The sequence below is a fragment of the Pocillopora damicornis genome, chromosome 2 (assembly GCF_964200805.1).
Source record: "Pocillopora damicornis chromosome 2, jaPocDami1.2, whole genome shotgun sequence".
Taxonomy (NCBI): Eukaryota; Metazoa; Cnidaria; class Anthozoa; order Scleractinia; family Pocilloporidae; genus Pocillopora; species Pocillopora damicornis.
In genome coordinates, this window is record NC_142671.1 from 15,589,181 (window position 1) to 15,611,039 (window position 21,859).

Genomic DNA, 21,859 nt, shown 5'->3' on the forward strand with positions numbered 1-21,859 from the left:
GGATAAGACTGATAATAGATAATAAATAAGGTAATAAATGTATGTTTTTATTTACATGGTATGTGTTAAGTTCGTGTACAATATTTGGAGCTGATGCTGGTTGGTCAAGCAAGAGGTGATAACCATTTGAAATGCCAATTATTACTGAGACATTGGCCTTTCTACCTCAAAACACATGCCCTGAACGTAACAACAAATCCGGATGGGATTTTGGGGGGTCACTTTGAATAAACAAATAAATTATAGAAAAACGAAGTATAAATGTTTTTGGGAAGGAATGTTCCAGTTCCGTAGTTTGAGAAACTTTCGACCACTCGTCAATCCTAGTCTCGGATGTCTTCTTATTACTATCTATCGAAATTTTCCTTTAAAACTTGCAAAAAACGAACATTCATCCGTCTTCTCCAAATGTTTAGGGGCTAATGTCTGGTAAAATCCTCAAGTAAGAACGAGGAACGGGCGTTGTTTTCCGTGATCAAAGTCCTCACGGCGTCAGCTAGACTGAATGGAGGTGTTAAGAGAAGATCGACTCCTTTAAAATGCCCGGCGGTCACGGAAAGATGTCACTGAGGGCCCACCTCAATGTATTCTATTTGATCTGTAGTTCTTGGCCCATATCAGTGTCGCACCCCGGATTGAGGGTTCCACTTTCCAAAGGGGCTCAGAGGGAAATTCTTAAAAATCTCCTGCTTCTTGTTTGAACGTCTAGATTATTTTATATATTGGACTCTTTTGCCCTTTTAACCTCCTAATAATAACTATAACTGTATTCTAAACGCGTACAATATTACTCCACCAGAAAGAATTCCAAGCAAAAATTATTTACAGTCATTTCACAAGATATATATAATACACCGCATCTTAGAAACCTACACGATTTTCAAGATTTTTGTACATAAATTTCGTATGGATAGCTGATCTGTCAGTATGAGATGATTCAAAACATTTACCCTATTGATATAGGGGCTAAATTCCTTGAGCGAGATTAGATAAACTTATTGCAAAGTCATTATCTTTTTCACATAGTGAACCCATATTCAACGTGCAGTTAAGTTATTTAGAAAAACCAATACATCAGTTATTCTTTTAGATGACTTCTTTCTCAACAGCCGGTGAATGTATTCCATCCTCGTCTCTCTTTTTCTCTATGTAGGTTTCCCACACCATCATATAAATACATCGTGCGAGAACTACTAAGATCGACCTTGATCTTTAGGACAGGAACTGTTTGGAAGCCAATTATAATCTCCTCGGCTCATCTATGTGTTTCAAGCTTGTGCAAGCTGTAAGGCTGAGATGTGCAGAGGTTGTTATTTTGTCGGAGATGTTCCAGTCTTGCTAGGTTTTGCTGTTTGTAAACGGCGTTTCTTTTCTTGAGACTGAGTCGGTAAAAGGTGAAAGCAAAACGAAACAAAAGTTTGTCCAACTATACATTTAGAAAATTTCTCCAGTGGAGCTACATTTTATTACGATAGAGTGCGAACTCTTTCGTTTGGAAAAGTAGGTAAGGGGGACCTGCACTAGAAATATAACCTGTGTAGGAGAGGAACTGTGGGAGTTTCCGCGTATGAGAATTGTTAAAAATACCAGTCTTAACTATTCTAAACACGAAAACTGGCCTTTGAACCAATCGTCTAGACTGATACATCAAAACAATGGAGACACATATGGGTTTTAATAATGATAATCATTAAATAATCGTTTGATATATTTTGCTTTAGAATGTAGAGTGGAATATGGGAGTATCACTTATTTACTCAAGTTAAGCTTTGTCGGTTCTTACCATTTTAGGCATGTGCCCGTCTGAGTTCCTTTGCTTCTCATTTCAGGTCTTTCTCTTCCCTGTTTCTCCAGAGAAACTTTACGTAATCTATTTAGCTCTGTCAGCAACGCCCTAAAAATTTAAGAAATAAAATTTACTTTCATTTTTTCCCCCAAAAGCCTGTCAGCAAAACTTTTTTCAACTTTAAGGGTTTTACATTTGGTGTAACCAAGATACGAGAGAGATAGTTCTTTGGTGAAGATAAAACTCACCATAAGGTAAATTAAGATTTATTAGGAAGCACACTCACACAACTATTTATTTCTACACTCTCGGTTACAAATGCTCTAGTTATCTAAAAACAAGCAAGTGCACCAAATTGATTTTAGTCCTAATGATGTAAAGAATAATGCAAAGTTTTGAATAACAATGGAAGAAATGAAGACAAACGAACAATTTGAACCTAATCAGACATATTTTTTGGGTGACCAGAAATAACCGTGAACTAAACAGTGGTCTGAATTCAATTGTACGAAAACTTCAATTTGCACCTATACTTTGGGTGGCAACTCTTATTGTGCATTCTATCTTCATCAAGGACCTTAATTCACGAATGTAAAATTTTCTTTTTGTCTTGTTTTTACAGAGGAGCTTAGCTTGGTTGTTAAAATTTTAGTCTTTTCAACAGGTATATTAATAGATATCAGGCAAATAAAAAAACGAAGAGGATAATTATCTTTCTTTCATTCAATCTTCTTGCCTTTCATAATTACAATATCCTTAATGAACTTGTATCCTTAATGAACTTGTTTCAGACTTAATTATGATCTACTCTGACTGAGATAATTTGTATGATTATTGAAGGCTTCTTCTATGTTACCTTACGGTCGATTCAAGGGAGTCTACTTTTTGTCGAAGTATGCTGTTTTCTGAGTTGCACGTCTCCACCCTGAAAAAGAATGGCACGTACCAAACTAAATCAAAATGAAAGTTCGGAGAGCATCGCTTTACGATAATATCCTTAGAGCAATTCTGTGACACTTGAACGTCTTAAATAAACTTTTAGCCGCAAGGCGCAAGGGTGAAAACAGACAAAAGGAGGCAAAGAAAAAGTTACTTACAAAGTAAATAAAGCGAATCCTTAGCGTGCAAGACTGCCTACTTATATTTGTTTCAGTAATAATCCCAGTTTGCATTAAATTAATCAACAATGGTCACATCGCATGGCCATACTTAAACATACTATTTTCCCCCAAAAGTGTCACCACTGACTGCTTTTTTAAGGGCTAAGTGGCTAAGGATCACAGTAACTTTATTGGTAGTTTTTATTTGTTACTATGCAACTTACCTTTTCTCCAAACCTTCGACGTACTCTTTTTTCTTTCGCCTGCTTTCTTGTGCAGAGAGCTTGGAAAAAAAACATACCATCTCTAATTTTGGTTTATTTTATTTTACAACCGCTACTCAACTTATTATCGTGTTTAAGCTGTGGATGTGCAAGAACTCGCATACGTGTTCGACACGTACCGACCGGAGTAGAATATTCAGGACAAACTGACAAAAAACTGATACGAATTGGGAAGCAAGAATAAATCCTTACCTTGTTTTTAATCTTACGCCGAATCCTTTTGAGGGCCCTCTCTTCTGCCTAGAAATAAAATATTGCTGCCTTTAGTAGTCGTTTCGTTCTGGGTACTAACCAACAAAAGATAATTTCTAACGGTTACTAAGACCGCGTCATCGACTAGCAAGAGGACGCCGGTTATATGTATCATTTCTGTCATGCAAAATGCAGGATTTCAAGGTTCACTTCCCACTGCTACCTTAGGACTATTATCCGGTCTCCAGACGAGAGTTCAGTGGCCATATTAATACTATAAATATACCTTTGTCAATGGTATCCTGCTTGGTACTGGAAGTCCTTCAGAAACGAAAGTTTCTTTTTCCTCATCTGTGAGTTTTACTTTATCATCGCAGCCTTTCTCAGTGAAAATGACGTCCTTTGCAACCTAGGAAAAAAAAAATCAATATTCGGTAACAACAATCAATATTTCATTTTATGATTCACGTCACTCCAAAGTAAATAGGAATGAAGACAGCAGCAGCTGAGTAATTTTAATCACATTTTGTCGTCCACACCTGATCGCATTCGTCATCATTGAGTGAATAACCTTGTTCTCCACTGACGTCAATGTCGCTGCTGTCTGAGTGCTCTTGTTCTTCAAAGATATCTTCTGGGTAAGATGCGACTTCTATCTCTTTCTGAGAAGAAAGTAAAAGCGTTAGCTAGTATAGCCACATGATGATAAATTTAATATATTTGGGTGTACACTTAAAATAGGCTTCTTTCTATTCTGGTTCGAAAGGCAATGCACTGCTTGAGGTCGCGAAGGACCTTAGACCAGAAAGGATTCTGCATCTTACACCCTCGTCAGTTCGAACGTGGTTAGCAACCTCACAGCTGACAAAGCTAACGTTTATGCTATACTGTTTCTGACTATGTTTCTTGCGACAAAAGCAAAAAAAAATTGCATAGAAAACGTTCACACCTTTTCTAGCAGAGAAGAGATCTTGAAAAGAAGTTTTCTGTCTTGCGAACGGTCCTTTGGAGAACTTTTCAGGCTGAAAGCATGACAGCCTTTCGATGAATTTGCATTCTAAAGGAACGGAAAAAAGGAATATCAAATGTGACGAAGCCTTTTGTTATGAAAAAAGCAATTTCATGGACCAAAGAACAACGACAATGAATAGGAAAGAACTGAACTCGATGGAAAGAAATCCTCGTAAAGCAAAAACAATCCAGACTGGCCCTTAATAAAACTCGTTCTCTCTAAAAACCCACTTATCATGACGCGTTAACATACACTGAATGCCACACCTTCTAGCTAATATCCTTATTCACAGTACATCGTAAAAGGATCTGAGCACATCGTTGAACTAAATTGATTTCGAATGATATCATGAAACAAAGTTTGATTATGAGACCAAATAATCATGAGACAAACCCTGATCACATAGCAATAGATTTTTTTATGTTTTTTCGTACGTATACTCATACTCGAACCACAGAATCTCCTTCACAGCTCTCTGAAAAGCTCTTTTTCTTTGGAATTTGGTTTTATCTGACCTCATCGCTTTCAAAACCTGGGATAAATGTATTTAAAATTTGCCCCGTATTTCTTCTTAAAGATCTCAGAGTAAATGAAAGCGGATTTTTGCTAAAAAATATTGCAAATATCAGAGCAAGAACAATATGGATTGATAGGAAATGTTGAATTAGGTGTGATCGGTGTAAAAATTTCATCCCGGACTCTATCCATGTATTTACAGTAAGGAGAACGGTGCTATACTGAGTATGAAAAGAACGGTCGAACCTCCTTCTTTTGTCCAACAACAGCCACTTTTGCATTGTTTTAGCGTGTAGTCCTCATTTTAACCTCTCCACATTAGCAATTAAGCCTTTACGTTTTCAAGAGGACAACCCTTTGTAGCTTTATTTCACCAAAGCGAAGAGAAATCATCCTCCTGGAAAGGGCAAACGTTTCACACACCTTATTCACAGTACCTTAACTCGTTTTGTTTTGTTAGCAATTTTTTGCTAATAATAGATTTTTGGTTTCTTCCTTACTTACATATGATTTTGGATTGTATTTCTCAATCTCTTCCCTATATATAACTGCCAACCATCTACAACGGCCTTTTCCTGCCGAACTCAATGCGGCCGTAATGAAGATACTTGAATGCACTTGCAGATGATCGAACTTTGCGTGTTAAGATTCATTATCATATAACAAATAGAAAAACGAAAAGTAGAATTTCGCAATCCAAGTATCGAAGCAAAAAAAAAAAACCAAACGCGGCCAGAAATATTTTGTTACAACCTTTTTACGGATAAAAAACGCAGAGGTGATTCTTTCTTCCGAAGGGAATTTCATGCAAACCCATTTCCGATTGCAGCATCAAGACAAAAAAAATTCTAAACAAAACCAAACCAAACTGAATCTTTTAAAGATATACCTCTCGACGTAGACAAAGCAGCGTGTTATAAATTACGGCTGCGAGTTTGTCACCAAAACAAAGTATTTAAATCGAGAATCAAAAATTTAAAAATGAGCACCACAGCTGAAAATTAAGAACAGACTTGGAAGGATGTCTATGAATTAATTAAGTAGTCCTTTTTTTTCGTATCAGTACCATCAAATAAATATCCCAATATAATTTGCATAAACTTTCAGCTTTGTGCACTTGTAAAATTATCCTATACAACTCACCTTGAGAGAATGAACACCCGTAAATTCGTCGTAAGCTTGGTTAAACGCCTCCATCGCCTCGTCTTCGTCACGTAGCAGTTAGAAACTACAAATTGAAGTGCATACATAATTTTGTTTAAATTTCACGTACATCTTCTAGCGACGTAAAAAGTGACACATGAAAGAACACGATAAAGATGAATGACGCAAATAGAAATTTAAAGACAACTTGAAAAGTAAACTATGAATTCAAACAACGTAAAATTGACTTCAGATTATCTTTTACAGAAAACAGTTATTTTGTAATGGATACTGATATTATTACTGAAAGCAACGTCGTTTCAATACCATTAAAATAGTATGAAAACTGACCATCTATCGTCGGGTCGCAATGCAGAGCAAAGCGTAATAATTTCGCGGTTAAAATCATAGCTTCTCATGGTGGTCCATAAAAATGCTATATTAATGTTCAAGAATTGAAAGATACTTAATCATGCTGATTTTAAGCGTGATGCGAGTACAATTACTTTTACCCTTAATGAGTTTTTTCGTCTATGACGGATACATCTCAAATAGAAGTTGTTATGAAACTGGGACTTCCTTCATCACAACTGTTTTGGTAATTCTCATTTAAGAGTATGGTGTAACATTTTGAACACGTAGCGGGCAGAACTTCTTTACTCGCATTATAAACAACATTATCGACCTTGAGTTGTCCCCTGGAAATATGCATATGGAATATGAAGCGAGTTTTTTTTTAGGCAATTAGAGTGCGAATGATATACTCATCTTGAATCAGTAGAGGAAAGGTAATAAATCTTCCCTTTATAGGGCAGTTTCTCCTGCATCTCCTCCCATATTCATTCCACATCAAAAATTTCAGCATAAGTGTTCCCTTTTAGCGGCGAACTCTTTCGTTTTGGCTTAAAAAGTGGACAAGTTGCTATGCAATCTTTATGTGAAAATAACCTCGAGCGTTGGTACATTGCTTCAACTACGGTTGTGCAAAGCGAATCTCAATTTTGTTCGAAATATATTTTGCCCGTAAGAAGTTAGTCTGCCTTACCTCCGTTCAAAACAGAATCTGAATACTCTAGGTAATAAACCGAAAATTCTTCAGTCAACCAAGTTCTTCACACTTTACTGTAAACCTTTACTCTAAATCTGACTGTGTATAGGAGTGGCGTTTACAAGGTGTATGCAAATAAGGATAGAAGTCGAGTACATGTTAACCAAAAACACGTTGAATACCTTTTTACACGTGAATAAGGTTTCTTATTTCCTCACTTCAGTCAAAGACAAATGCAAACGAATGTCCGGCGTATCGGTCATTAGAGGACGTTTCTATGGTGCAGTAAGATCTGCCTGGAAAAAACGTCATCTAGTCCACAGAAGAGGGCTAATTAGTGCAGTTAACTTTAGTCAAAATACGAACGACTTTTTTGCTGTTAAAACTTAACTGATTATTGCTAGCAAGCTTGCTCACTTTTTTTCTAATACTTCGCTTTTATCAATAAATTTTAAGAAAAAAAGAAAGTTCTGTAGACAGCTTTTCATTAGGTACTTGTTAAACACGAATTCAGTAACCGTCGTCATGTAGAAAGAATCTCCCGTGCACACGTTTGTGTTTTATTTAGCTACGTGCTTCGACGTGTTGCCACGAACCAGAAGATATCGTGGTATTAATTAAAGATTAAAAAAAAAAAGAGAGTTACTTTCGCCATAAGCTGAAGTTGTTTTCAAAATAAATCTGTAGCCATGACCCAAACAGTGCAAACGAGAAAAACTATAAATGAAGTAAATATATACAAAAAAACTACGTTTTAAAAATGTTGATGTCTCGTGTACAATTAGAAGAAACATAAACAATGCATCTTTGCTTTATTTATACATGTAGGTAGAAAAACCTTAAAATTCTGAACAAAGTTATATTTTAAATTAAATGAGAACGCGGTTCTTTTTCAAATTAAGAAAAGCAGTTGCGATATTAGAAAGAATTACGTTGCAAAACTATGAGGTATTTGACGTTGCTTACTAAAATGGGCATTTGCTAATTTTTTTTTTTTGTCTGCTGAAAAATCATACAGCTCCCATGAAATCTCCCTCGATATCATCCAAACAGCGTTAGCAACTAGTAAACGTTCTGCTTATATCAGGATTTCTATAATTAACATTTGGAGAATTTTCCTTTATTTTACTCACCAAAGCTAAATGGGTGATGTAATTACGAATGTCTCCCCTGTTTAATCCTGTAGAACTGCAGGGTTCCTACCTGATCCTGTTTAAACAGCTGTCTATAATAAAAGCCCAGTTTACAAAGCAAGAAACATATTCGCAAATTTACATCTCTTAGAAGGTAAAACGTTCCGCCAGAAGACACAGGGTTCGTGTCATCTCCGGTCCACGACAAACAGCAAGCACATAATGCAGTAATTAATTTTCTCGACAGCACTCAAAGTTTCTACATAAAGTTGCGAGCGCCGCTTTAATCGCCGCTTTGAACGGAGAACTATTCATTTTGAAAAGTGATTTTTGAACAGAATTTCCCGTGATCCTGTCCCTCGAATACCAATTGTTTTGTGAACTACCATACCCCAGAGAAAAAGAGAGCGAGACTATTTAAAGCTATCACGCGTGGACCTTAAGATGTAAATAATAGTTAAATACATTTATTTTTCTGCTGATCTCAACATTTAAAAAGCTAATTTTTTTAAGCCAGAAATGAAAATCAATCTCCAATGAGACCGGACGGAAGTTATAGAGAAAATTCAGAGGTAAACTCTTCCGCAAATATCTCCAATTTCGACCACCTTGAATTCCGTCCATCGAATGAACGGAGCTTCCAAATATTACAAAGCAACGCTTAGAAATAACTACATAACGATTTCTTTACTTTAGTGACAATTGGCAAGAAAACGGTGGATGGAAAAAAGCCGATTTTAATCTCATAAGTGAAACGCCACTAAACCATACCTTATTAAGGCCAAGTTCATATTGGAATTGCTATAGAGTAATTAATTCCGATTCTTTTGCTATAAAATAAGCGACTAATTCAAGTAGGTCTCAACGATGAGAAGAAAAAGAGTAAATTGAAGATTTTACCTAGCTTTAGCGAGGTCCACAGAGAACGCTTATGTACTTCCTTCCTCGTGATTTGCTTTGGTAATTTCCCACAAGTCGATCGAATGTCGAGAACAAACTCAAATCAAAATTTTCTTATTTACCTCTTGTCATGCAAATAGATCCCATTAGCGATGCTGGCCACCCGCGCTGGACCGGCTAAGAGACAATGAAAGTTCAAGCAATAAGAAGGGGATATGGTTATTTATTCAACAGTTCCTTATTTTCTCAATTTCACGCCACAGTTAACACGTTGTCGAGTCAGTTTGCGGACGGCAGGCGGACACGTGGCACAAACTCACGGTGGACTCGTTCTCGAGTCATGAGTACAAACGTGGCGTTTTCAACAAATAAAAAACAGGATTCGACGACCGTCGAATTAAAAAAAAAAAGATCGCATGGTTGAATCATAAATGAAATTGATGATACTGAAAAGAGCGTTCAAAAGTCATTTCGGTATTTTACAGAAGATTTCCTTCTGAAATTCGAGATTTTTTTTACCATTCTTTACGTTTTGCGCCAAGCTTACGCCAAACCATACGTGGCGTGTTAATCTATTGTGTAAGGTAATTAAAGCTGTTGTATTGTGGGAATTTTTTTGATTCTCATCCACCAGACAAAGATTTCTTATTCTTGAACTTTTGAAGGTTTTCCCGCAGGAAAAGATCATGTGAGGCCAAATCAATTCCTATATGACATAGAAATGCGAAATGACAGTGACAACAGCTTACACTGCCTGAGCTAGCCGGCTATGAAATGAAACTACAACAAAATCTGCATCATTAATTCAGATTGCCAGTATTTTCATTAGTTTCCTAGCAATTTAGTTTCAACCAATGGAAATGTCTTTGTATGAAGGCAAAGGCAAAAACTAAGTAGTTGCAAAACCGTTTCTGCCATTGCGAAAGTGAGAGGACAAAAGAAATTGCGTGTTTTTGAAGTATGCTTGTAGTAAATATAAATTTATCTTTGTTGAATAAAGTTATAATTCGTGGTAAATTTAAGAATATTATGTTTATGGTATCATTTTTATATTTTTATCGTTTGGATATAAATTTTAAAACCGTTAAAAAGTATGGCTTCATTTATTCACAACTTTACACGGACAAAGGAAAGCAGGATAAAGTGAAAATTGTAGACGTCACAAAAAGGCCATCAAAGGTTTAACACGCGCGGAAAATCTTCATACCACGTGTGCTGTTTACATTGGTGAACTTGCGTTATCCCACGAGTTTCCAGGCCTAGTAGTCTTCGTTTTTTAGTTCATTTTGATCATCTTTATGTCCTTTATTACTTCTGATCGGAATTTGCTTAAAAAAAGGTTACGGACGTACACAGAGACAATAGTTCCCTGCATTTGAAAATGGAAATCTTAAAAAGGTACGTTCATCATAGCGTCTCAAAGGAATTGTGTTTAGATAGAACAAAATTCTAGAACGAAATTTTAATACTGTGTAAAATAGGATCTAAGAGGATTTCGGCGATGAGAAAAATTCTAAATGTTGGATCAATAACGAATTTAACAGTCTCTACCTTACCATAGAGGGATAATTTACTTTCGACAAAGTACATTTATATTTCTGTAACTGATTGAAGGTATTTTCATTCATTTTCATTGTCGTAAAGAATTTACATAGATAAGCAATAAAGAGGTAAGAAAACACCAAAAACGACCAAGAAAAGTGGAAGATGGAGAAAATTAACATGGATTGTACATGAGGAACCCAAAACCTTAACCCAAAATTTTCAGTACGTGCAAACAATGACCAAGCACAATCAATCGGACTAGACTGAAGTACTGAGGTAGATGGATGTTTCTCTTTCGTCCTTTTCCTTTGCTTTATTTTCCTAAGATGAGAAAATATTGTCATGACAACAAATGCAGCCCTCCAATCAGTTTACTCCGTATCTTGCATTCCGGTAAGCGGTTTTAAAGTCCCGGCCTTTAAAGGCGGATCACCAGCACAATCAACAACGAGAGAGTAGTTTTCAAAACGAAGTTCACCCGGGTTTCTGCAAACATCATTTGATTATCAACAGGGCTGTGGCAGAGCTGCATAACGTTTGCACCCGCTTCATTGACCGCATACCGGTGAGCATATCTTTATTCAGCTCTCCCCAAGGCAGCAGTTTTTTGTAGTTGAGAGGTCTCCAGATAAAAGACAGCAAGAAACTAAGGAAGTACCCCTTGCATCATGCAACAGACTCCGTAACTGCGGTTTTGGGGGCGCTTGATGGACCGGCCAGCAAATCAGTCGAAGCTGCAAATGAAGCCGTTCCATACCTCTTCGGTCTTCGCTAGTATTTTTGGTGCTGCGACTCAGTGCTTCAAAGCGAACCCAAAACCGCTAAAGACGTAGGCTGACCAGCATTTACTGTATACCTTCCGACGTCTGACAACCTCTGTCTTCAACATTTAAAACAACAGACCAAACTAGTTAACGTGAATGATCGACTTATCTCGAGCGAGACGCTTAGGTATCGAATTAAATAAATTATATGCAGGAATTCTAGATCTGAGTGGATTGCTATTGTGTATTTGTGAAATCAACATTGATCAATCAATCGACTGACCATTTATAACACTTAACTGTTTTGATTAATCCGTTCTACGAATCTGTCTTTTTCGCTGACTATTTAAATCGTGAAACGATCCGAAGCTAATGTGGGACGATCTGACTTATTTCCTTGAAAGAAGAATCTGACTTGCATCGAGCTGACTATAAAGCACAGGGACCAGATGCCTTTCCAACTGAGTGTCATTAGTTTTTTTCCAACTTATCCAGTCGGAACCTCCTGTTAGCGGCCATGGCTATTTTTTGTGAGTATATATCTACTACTGTCACATGGTCCACCCCTTGTCGTGGTGTGACGGCTTGAGTACCTCAATGACCCAGAGAGCTATGCACCTGGTAGGGCCACCCATGATGGAGAGGTCAAAGGGTAGAGGTCAGACAAATGTGGACCACCTCACCCAGAAGCTAAATGGGTTTGCGTAGGACTAACACCCCTACCTGTAAAAAGGACCTTGTTACAGAAGCATCGGCCACAACTACCCAAAACACTCACCTGGGAGAGGAAGGGTCTCCACCCCGGATACTTATGATAAGCCCAGAACAGAGTTCGATGGCGAGGGGTCGTCGATGGCCTATGCTCCACACGGAGCCACGGGCCTAAATGAATGAATGATATATCTACTAGCGTCCGACCACAAAGGCTGGAGACCGACCGGTTACGCCTATCTTTTGTATGATCTTGCATGTGTGAGCTATGTTTCCAATTCAGACACAATCTAATGTAATGATATAATCAATAGTTTTACTTATGAATTAAACGTGATGCTCGAAAATTTTAAGTTCTATCATTTAGATGTCCACAAAGTTCCATGTTTCAAATTCTCTATCGAGTCATTGAGAAGCATTCCCGCATTGGGAACGTTCTTAACAACACTGTTGTAAAACTTCAACTTATCGGTATTTTGGTTAAGAAGCAAAAACTGTTCTCATAGTTCCTTTTCTGGCAATGCCGAATCGTTCCTCAGGTTTTGTATCTACCTATAGATGTCACTGCGTATAGTAACACTGGCTTTTTGTGGGAGCTGGGAGAGAAGACGGGTGAGGGGAGCGGGGATCACGAAATCTTCCACTATCTATACAGGGAAAAAAACTCTGTATACTTTAAGGGAGGATCAACAAAAATCCTCCGCACTCCCGACCGGCGATAAGTAATGATTGCCCCTTTAAAGAAAGAAGTCTAACCACACTGTGCAGCGCTTGTAGGAAAATGAAATAAAAACAAGAGCTAATGTTTCCGATATGTGGAAAATTAGAAAAAAGGCTGCTGTTTGTCCCAGGTGATCTAGCGGTGGAGGTTTTGTGGCCGCTTTACAGTTTTGAGTAAGTCATGAGATGGCGGGGCTTCGCCGCTTATCACTTTAGTGCAGTGCACCCCGGTAAAACCACCGTTTACACAGGGCACATGGAGAGGAATACCCTTTATAGACGTTCAACGGTACCTTTTGCACTCTTTCTCACGTCATGTGTTTAAACTAGACTGAAAAAAAGCCCAAATACTCCCTGTGTAGAGATATTGTTCAACAAAAACAAATCAAACAATCACCACCGTTGAAAAATAGTTGGCTTTACGGAACCACACATGGCCATGTTGGTTTAGAATGAAGCTGGAGTCAAATGGAGGGCACATTTTAAAGTCTAGTCCCCACTCATTCATCTCTACTTCGAGTGAGTTAGATTTGAGGTTCTCAAGTTTAATAAGTTCTTGCGCAAAGGCCATGAAGATACTAATCATTAGCCTATGAATTGCCCGTAATCGATTTGCAGAAAAGGAAAGCCAAAGCCATATTAAGATGTTATTAATTCAATGATCAGTTTCATACCTTCATGCGACGACTCTTTCCCTAGTGGAAGGGAATGAAGGATGGAAAAAACGACTGACAATTATTATTCACCTAAAAAATTTGGAACCTCTGTCCACCAGACAATTCTTATAATATTAGTTAGGAGAAATTTATTATTGGATCAACTAATTACCCCCAAATTTATATTTTTCTTTATTCTCATCACTTATCTGGTTGATGTTGCATTGATATCGTAAAGAGAAATTCTGTCGTGGTCACTCATGGAAGTTAAAGGGTTAACGGGCCTTATTACAATCAAACGCCGGTGGATGTGGCATTCGTTGTCTCTGACACTATTAAAGGAACGAACTGGGTCAAATTCAAAGCGGCTTTGTTTCTATTTTGTTCTTCATAACATTTGGGAGTTGTTCCTTGTAGGAGGGTCTCAATGGGGTTAACCGTTAGCCGTAAAACGGCCAAAATATTTAGCCGTTAGACGTAAAAATTGACAAATTTTAACCGTTAGTCGTAAAAAAAGTTAACCTTAAAAAATGTGTCTTGTGGAAACAATGGAAAGGTGTTAACCGTTAGCCGGAATTTGGCCAAAATTTTAACCGATAGCCGTAAAGGCCATCACCCCATTGAGACCCTCTTGTAGTGGAAACTAATGATTTAAAAACTGATTTGAAGAAAAAGGACTGAAAATATCTCCGGATGACTAGGCCAGTTTACAATTCATGGTATGATATAGCTCATGCTGTTAGGGAAATTGTGCAGCTGCTTGTGCCGTTTGAGACATGCAAAACAAAGATAATTTGAGCATCACTGCGTTATTTTTACCCCAGTTCTCTTTTATAGAGTGGCGCAACTCAAACCATGTAATTGTTAAATATGAAGTCAAGGATTTTGATGGATGAGACTTTTAGGGCGGAATGCGACCAGGGATTAAATTTCGAAGCTTAATTATACTAAACATTGGTGGAATGATGTTTGGAAAAGTCTTTGTTGCTATTTAAAGAACAGTCCTGTTAATATATTACAAAACTTGTGCTTTTGTACTCTCTTAAAATAAAAACTGTGTCCCACGAGGGAACCACTAGAACGAATCGAACAGTTCAAAGGTGGAATGATAGTTAGTTACATTCACTGCAGGAAGTCGGATGTCCCACGGAGTTCTTTCCTCCGCAAAAGAAAAGAAAAGACAGAAATAACTTTGACCGGTGTGGATGCAGTGATGCGTAATACTAGCTTAGGTACAACTTGTATGGTTTTAGAACTGAGGTTGGCGACGCTCTATTGTTCACTTCTAGATTGTTCATCCACAATAAAATGAAATGGTTCACACTGTTATCAAAGGTTTAATGGTTTTATATATTTCATTCTGCATCAGTAATCTATTTTTAAACAGCTCCATGGAAACTAAGACTAAATCACACAAATCGAATACCTCGAGTTTTTTTTTTTTGGCCGGGTGGCTCATTTGTGAAGTTAGAAGGATCTTGGACTTATTAAAAAATTTACAAGGATCGAAAACAAACAATCAGCTGTGCAATTATATTTTGTTTAAAAGAAATAGGTGAGTCGCAACATGTAAAGGCATTCTGAAATGATCTGTGATTACAGAGAGAGAGTCAATTGGAATAGGAACTGCTAGTTCCATTCCGCATATCATGGAATGGCGCGAAAAACTTTCCAAACAAAGCTCTAGTATTTAAAAAAAAGTCTTATTTACATTTCGTGGTGGAATTGTTATTGTGGCTCAGACTTAAAGAACTTCAAGACTGTTGATACAAAAGGATGGTGCTGAATGCATGAAACCAAGAGGTGATTAAACCTATTCATGTTGCCACCGACCGAACACAAAAACAATTTTCTGTAAAAAGCAGTTATCACTTTTCTTGTTCAAAGTACACAGTATATGAATAAAGAGGCTGCTTGTGCACGAATGGAGGTCGTGATGGGATTTTACAGAAGGAAATCTTTGTTTACAAAAGAGAAGTTTGAGCTATATTCATGAACAACACTTAATTGCAGCACACGTTTTAGGGTAATGATAAAAACTTTTGCCTTCTTCATTAACGCTTTCTCTATTTTGAAGTGTGTTCTTTTGATTATTTGTGTTATGCTGTGTTAATAGCATTTGAGAGTGAAAACGAAGGGTCCGAAAGAGGTCCTCTCGATTCCCCACTAGTGCCGATATATGGGCATGTTTCCCGCCAAAATGGGTGCTTTTGTGTGTCCTGTTTTTGTCTGAGTATAAGGAAGATCTTTCATGTGGTTCAATATCATTTCTGTTAGTTTCGTGCTTATTATATGGAAAGCACACTACGGTAAATTGTTCCTCCTTCAAGGGTACTTAGTTCCGACTTGTTTTTGTCAGTGTTTGTGTCGTTCTCTTCATTATTCATGAGTTTCGTATTGATCTTTAAAAGCTTCACTGCAGCTTAATGATGTTTACCAAAGGACCTCTTATTCAATTCAATGCATTTCACTTCGTGAAGGGAAACATTAATTTACACCCTGAGGCAGGGTGAACGTGCGGCTAACCATGTAGTGCAGAAGTTTCTTAGGCTTACAGAAATTCAATCTTTAAAGGTTTTCTTATCACAATCAACTACCTCTGGAGTTAGCATACGAATCCACTACAAGCCAAACTGCTAGGGGAAAGAGATTACAGTCAAGTAATATCTTCGCTTAAGTCTTCCGCTGTTTCGGTTGAGGACTTTTTCCTTTGGTGCTGAAAAGCCCAAGAGAGCTAAGATCCCATTACGTTACAAAAACAAATTTGTTTCTCTTTTTATGACGCTGACAAAATAAAAAACCGGAACTCACAAAGTCCTTAGTGTGGTTCTGGACATTTCCAAAGGAGTCTGTTTGTCTCTCCAGCTGTTGTTTCAGTCTGCTAAAAATACTTCCGTAATAACTGGTATATTTTGACGTTGAGTGCGTACTTGTAATGTTGGTTTGTTTTCAATTCATTTACTGTATGTGTACAGAATGAGAAACTCATGGACTATCCAATGAAACATTACCTAATCCATGTTTTGATTCACACTCATCTATCACACAGCAAATCACACTGTTTACAGTTATACCAAGGAAAGATGCCTCGGGCAACTTTCGCCCGTAAGTTAATCACATCACGTAAAGACACGAGAGGAAAATTCTACATTGAAACTAAAAATTTTGTATCGTGAACTAGATAGAGTGAGAGTCCCTTGTTCAAAGAGACAGCGCAGCATCCTCATGATCGGTTCGTTGTAAGAGCACAAATCGGAAGCTGTGGATAAATGAAAGTGTCGTGCGGAACATTCAAGATTAGTATCTTTCCGCCCCAGTTCTCAAGTGACAAGCTGCTTTATAACGATATTATACACTGAATTTCTCGTAATTTGTTTATATATTTTTGCGTTGAAATGTTTTCATCCCTCTCATTGCGTGACATAAAAAAGCCACGCTTGATTCACGGCTCAAGGTAGATTATTGGACAACTTTCAAACAAATTAAAACAGTTATTTACATTAGTGCTTTTCAATCTGATATACACCTATTTTGAGCAACTGCTGAGTCGCTTCAGTTGGATCTCCATAAATACGACGAAAATCGAATTTTTGTCCGCGTCTATGTTGAAGAGGTCTCTATTACTCAACTTTTTTTATATCAACCCTTCGGCCTTTTTGATTTCACCTCAGTTACTAACAGTTACCTGTTAATTATCTCTGTATCGAGGAGAGAAGACGTTTTCTTTCAGGACCTTTTAGTCTGTGATCTCTCAGCCGAAAACATTCTATGCTCCTTGTCATTTAATGACTTGATAAAATTAAATCCTGTGGAAAACTATTTTTTACCGTGAAGACATAGTAGACATTGCATCCTTCAAATTTCTTCTGAGTTGGGTCAAGTTCAAGGCAGAAGAACAATCAATGCATAACCTTGTCTGATTAGTGAATAAAAGCCGCCTGAAATTCTTATCATTTGTTCACGTGCGAAGCCTCGTGAATGTGGTCTTCATCAGTCAGTGTAATTGAGTTTACCAGCTACTGCGAATAAATTCATAATTAGCCTTTCCGCTTTCACAGGATGCCTTTTGGTGTAGCGTTTCAACGCAGGTGGAATTCATGGTAATATCTGCAGTTGCCATTTCTTCCCTCGGTTGTCTCTTACTAAAATGCTATTGGTGAAGATAAACAAGCAAGTAACCTTTAAACTTACTTTTCTTTCCTTAAGAAGACTTGAATCGTGGTATTCCAAAATCACTCCTCCAAGACACATAACTTTGATTAGCAACATAATTCAAATTTTTTCCCGATATAAAACCGGTACTCAAGACTATTAGACAACCTTTAAGGACCTAATTGTCACTGTTAGACAACAATTGATGGTGTTTCACTCTAACACTGCTATGCTATTCAATCCCTTATAAATCATGTCGACCCCACAAAACTGAACTGAAGAGATTTATTATCTAATCGTATCACTCTCTTTGAAATACTGGGCAACTTCGAATTCTTGAAAGTAGCTCAGTGGCAATCGTTAGAGTGATTATTCACGTTGCTTGGAAGAAAGATTAGAAAGAACTAGTCATAGTACCCTATTATATACATTAATTGCGTTCGTATAGCAAATACAGGCCGGCCAGTGACATAAAGATATCAACGTCCGAGCTCTTGTCAAATGATTTTCATCGCTTTCCCTTTCGTGATTGTAGAACTCAGTCCATAGGTGGACTTTCACCCCTCAGCATCTTCCGTCTGATCACTGACCAAGGTTAAATGTAGACGAATAAAAAAAAAATTGGAAAAAACAATGTTGGCATCGATCATGTGATTTGAGTACTAAAGAATTTGCACTATCATAACTGAAAGATGTTATATCAACGGTTTCTGTTTAAGCCAATAGCTTTTGACTTTTTTTCAGCTTTGCATTTTTGCACTGAGAAAAAGAGATAGAGAATGGGTTACTAAAGTGTCTATAGCTCACGCTTTTTGCCGATCAAAGCACGACGACTTGTAATTTGCCGGAATGTCATAGACAACCCTTTGCTCTTATCTCCTTGCCATGGTACAGCACAGTACATATGCAATTTTCAGTGAAAATGTTATTTCAATAAAAAAAGGTTTTTTTTTTGTCGTGATATCCGACTTGATAGCTCGGTCGGGGTTCTTTCATTAGGTTACTCTCACACTGACGCGAAAACAAAACTATCATCGCTCGTCTAAAACCATATCACAATCAATTTATGCTGTAGGTACAACTGGGTTTCGGATGATGGCCACCTCGGATTAGTCAAAGAAAGCCGGTTTTTTTCTACTGGAGATACAATTCCCACCGGTAAAGTGATATGAGGCAGGATAAAGATTTGCGAAAATACAAAATCTACGTTGTTCAGAAAAAGCTTTTCTTCAGAAATAAGAGCGCAGTGAATGATGGATAAACTACTCAAAGTCATTAGATTGTTTGTCGGTACCAACCGGAGCTTTCTAGCACTTCCCATTTCCTACAGAACAAGAAAGCAATCCTCGAATACACTACTGAGTTAAAATCATTCGAGATGAAGAAACATTAGGGCAAAATTTTTTGCATTTTATAGAATAACTTTTTCATTGTGCGCAATTGCATGCAACTGCTATGGATGGGAATGAGCAATGATTGAGTAGATCAGATGCAAAACCTTGTTATCGAGAGAAGCATTCTCCAAGCCTCTTAGATTTTTCCGTTCAAGTGTTTTAAGAGTTATTTCGAGAGCTGAGCATATCAGTCTGAGATTCCATTAAGAGTTGCGGCGCAACCTGTGAATGAATTTTTCAGTGAGACAACTTTCGGGATGAAAAAATTTAGTATTTAGGAGCAAATGTATGGTCACCTCACCCGGTTAAGTTTGTTACAAGTAGTGTTCTGACTATCATTTTCACTTGGGTTGCAACTTCGCAGTGAGTTCTTAGAATATTGGACCTGTCACATTTTATTATCAAGATTGATCGAGATTCTCTTTTCACTGACTTTTGGACTTGTATCATTTAGTTTCTCCACGTTGGCGGAAACTTGAGATAGAAGTTTCCACAATCAAGAGATTTTCGTTTTCTCTAAAAAAAAAAAAAACCCTCAAAAAATCCCTACATTGCCCACTTCATGTCATGTATTGCATTATGCTCTGTCGTCTTTACTTCATCAAAAATCCCTCTTTACCAGCAGGCGCGTGATAGTTCAAACCTTGGTATTGACACACCGTTGCACTTTGGTTATTTTTTTTTTAATCGATGGATGCTGATAAAAGACCAAGTTATCTCTGCGATGCAAATGTTTAAGAGTGGCCGGTTCTTCTAAAAACTGAAATATTTACTTGAATACTAAGCCGACACTCAGGAAGGCTCAAATGGAATACGTATTATCTAATTAAAGTTGAGAAAGGGTTGACTATGTTTGGAGAAGCAACTGATACCAAGTTATCAGTTTTTAATTGTCTTATCGCTTCCCTCTGATATTACTGCTTAGGAAAGCAGTATATTCGAAACATGAACTTCACACTCCGGGGGAAGAAAATTCTTTCAGTTGCATGCTGTTTGGCTATGTTCGGTGCCAATATAGGATGATAACGCAAACAGTTATCTACAATCAGTCGAGGTAAAATTCTAAAACACAGATTAAACTAAAACTTCGTAACAACCAGTAATATTTGCGGGTGACACCATAACAGGTGTATGAATGACAATCTCAGACACACAGTTTCCCCTCACAATTTAAACGCAAGAGTATTGAAAAGTCTCATAGGCGAACCGGCTGTTTTCCTTACGAATATATCTACTGAGTGTGATGAGCCATGTTGTAAAAGTGAACTCTTGAAAGAACAGCGGCTAACTGTGATTATTACATAACATTCAGTTATAATATAACAGAGACTTTTTCATGGTAGTTACAAAACCGTTATTTTAAAAATATTACGATCTAGAGTCTAGTTATCATTATGGACATGAGAAGACATACAGTTATTAGTCATTTCCTTTACTCCCATTTACGTATACACTGAAGTTAAGATTCGTTGTTTGGGAATATAATTCCTTGTTCGGGTGTTTTCAATATTTCGAATTTTTCACGCTGTTTGTGCAACTGAACATTGCGGAAAAACTATCTAATTTTAGAACAGGTAACTGTTTAGGAAAGTAGGATTTCATCATGGCAACTCAGCACATTAGAGATTTACAATTAGAAATTCAGTCGACAAGTTATAATAAAGAAATATTGACATGCATAGATACATAGTAAAGCCTCGGTGGAGTGGTATTGCAAACAGCGCGGCAAATGTAACGGAACCGCATTTAGTTGTAGTTTCAGAAGTCTGACCATGTAATAGTGAGAGAATACTCCTGATTGTTTTGGAAGAAGTGATTCAGTTCTGGAAATTTGAGTCAGAACGGCATCATCAGTAATCTTGAAAAGAAAAGGTAATTTTTTGTCTTTGTACCCTCTAACCGGTGGCCTTTATAAAATTCCTGACCCGTATCGATTTGAATTTTTAACCAACTCGTGGGAACATTTACTGACAACAAAGTTGGCTCCGCATAGCTCGCACTTCAGTATGTTCATTGCGAGACAACACCATGCAGCGAACCATAACCGGGCTGTCGCCGTGACGCAAAAACAATTAACTGTAGTGCCACCTTAACGAGAACGTGTCCTTATTAGCGATCGGCAATTAAGAAAACTGAACTATAAAATCAGAGATAGGAACACTTTCGAAAACAGATAAGGTTAACTTGAAGAATGACGTTTCCAAAATTCATCTGAGGAATTTTTAGCACGTGGCTTTATGTTCAAGACAGGTGTACATTAGAGTTTGCGGGCAGGCACCGCGGTTAAATCGTACGTAGGGCAAATATAGATTTCCATCGCGTGTTTATATCATGTCGAAAGTGCGCACCTGAAATAACAACCGCACGATTTCTCTGGCCATGCTTTTGCTGTCAAAAGTTGAGCGAATTAGTACTGAGGCTGTCCATTTAATTGACACCGCTTGGGTTCGGACAGTGTTAAAAAGAGGGGTGTCAACAAATTGGTAGCATTTTTTTGCGCGTGGGTTGGTAAACATAACACATCATTTAGCAGCACAAAACACACTTGTTATTATTTCGAATTCAAGCCATGGGATTTTTAATGTTTGCTTTCTCTTGAAGAATGCCTTTCACTCTTCGGTGGGCCCTAATTCCATTTGCTCTCTTAAGGTAAACGCATTCTTGGAACAAAGACGTCACTTCTAATTGTCGGTGCGTGCTCTTTAAAAAGAAAGGAAACCGCAGCGAGTTCTCTCGCGCGCTTTTTGCGTAAAAAACAAAACGGGTGCTGGCAAGCTACACACTTGGAAAAAGACGACAGCAA

At 37.6% G+C, this 21,859-nt stretch overlaps 1 protein-coding gene across 14 annotated transcripts; it reads right to left on the reverse strand.

The window, feature by feature from the left end:
* Window positions 1-26: 26 nt before the first annotated feature.
* LOC113677279 (cyclic AMP-responsive element-binding protein 3-like protein 1) lies at window positions 27-17,769 on the reverse strand. 14 transcript variants are annotated; one of them, XM_089196602.1, is made up of 12 exons: window positions 9,115-9,255; window positions 8,215-8,306; window positions 7,264-7,393; window positions 6,034-6,118; window positions 4,312-4,419; window positions 3,902-4,024; window positions 3,649-3,771; window positions 3,363-3,410; window positions 3,111-3,169; window positions 2,643-2,711; window positions 1,784-1,894; window positions 27-1,379 (listed from the first exon to the last, which is right to left on the reverse strand). In XM_089196602.1, exons 4-12 carry the CDS (start codon window positions 6,085-6,087, stop codon window positions 1,256-1,258), a joined length of 819 nt encoding a protein of 272 aa, XP_089052728.1. In that variant the 5' UTR covers window positions 6,088-6,118; window positions 7,264-7,393; window positions 8,215-8,306; window positions 9,115-9,255; the 3' UTR covers window positions 27-1,255. The 14 variants fall into 14 exon arrangements, with proteins under 14 accessions (XP_089052728.1, XP_027049868.2, XP_027049869.2 ...); XM_027194067.2 differs by lacking the exon at window positions 7,264-7,393 and having other exon boundaries at window positions 9,115-9,289; XM_027194068.2 differs by lacking the exons at window positions 7,264-7,393; window positions 8,215-8,306; window positions 9,115-9,255 and adding an exon at window positions 17,702-17,769.
* Between the last annotated feature and the right edge of the window lie 4,090 nt (window positions 17,770-21,859).

Excerpts from the sequence above, each read along its gene's own strand:
- LOC113677279 (XM_027194068.2), bottom strand. The coding sequence starts at position 6,087 with ATGGAGGCGTTTAACCAAGCTTACGACGAATTTACGGGTGTTCATTCT. Across the intron at positions 3,411-3,648 it reads GCAGGATACCATTGACAAAG|GCAGAAGAGAGGGCCCTCAA; the intron begins GTATATTTATAG and ends TTTTATTTCTAG. Across the intron at positions 1,380-1,783 it reads ACGGGCACATGCCTAAAATG|TCTCAAGAAAAGAAACGCCG; the intron begins GTAAGAACCGAC and ends TTACCGACTCAG.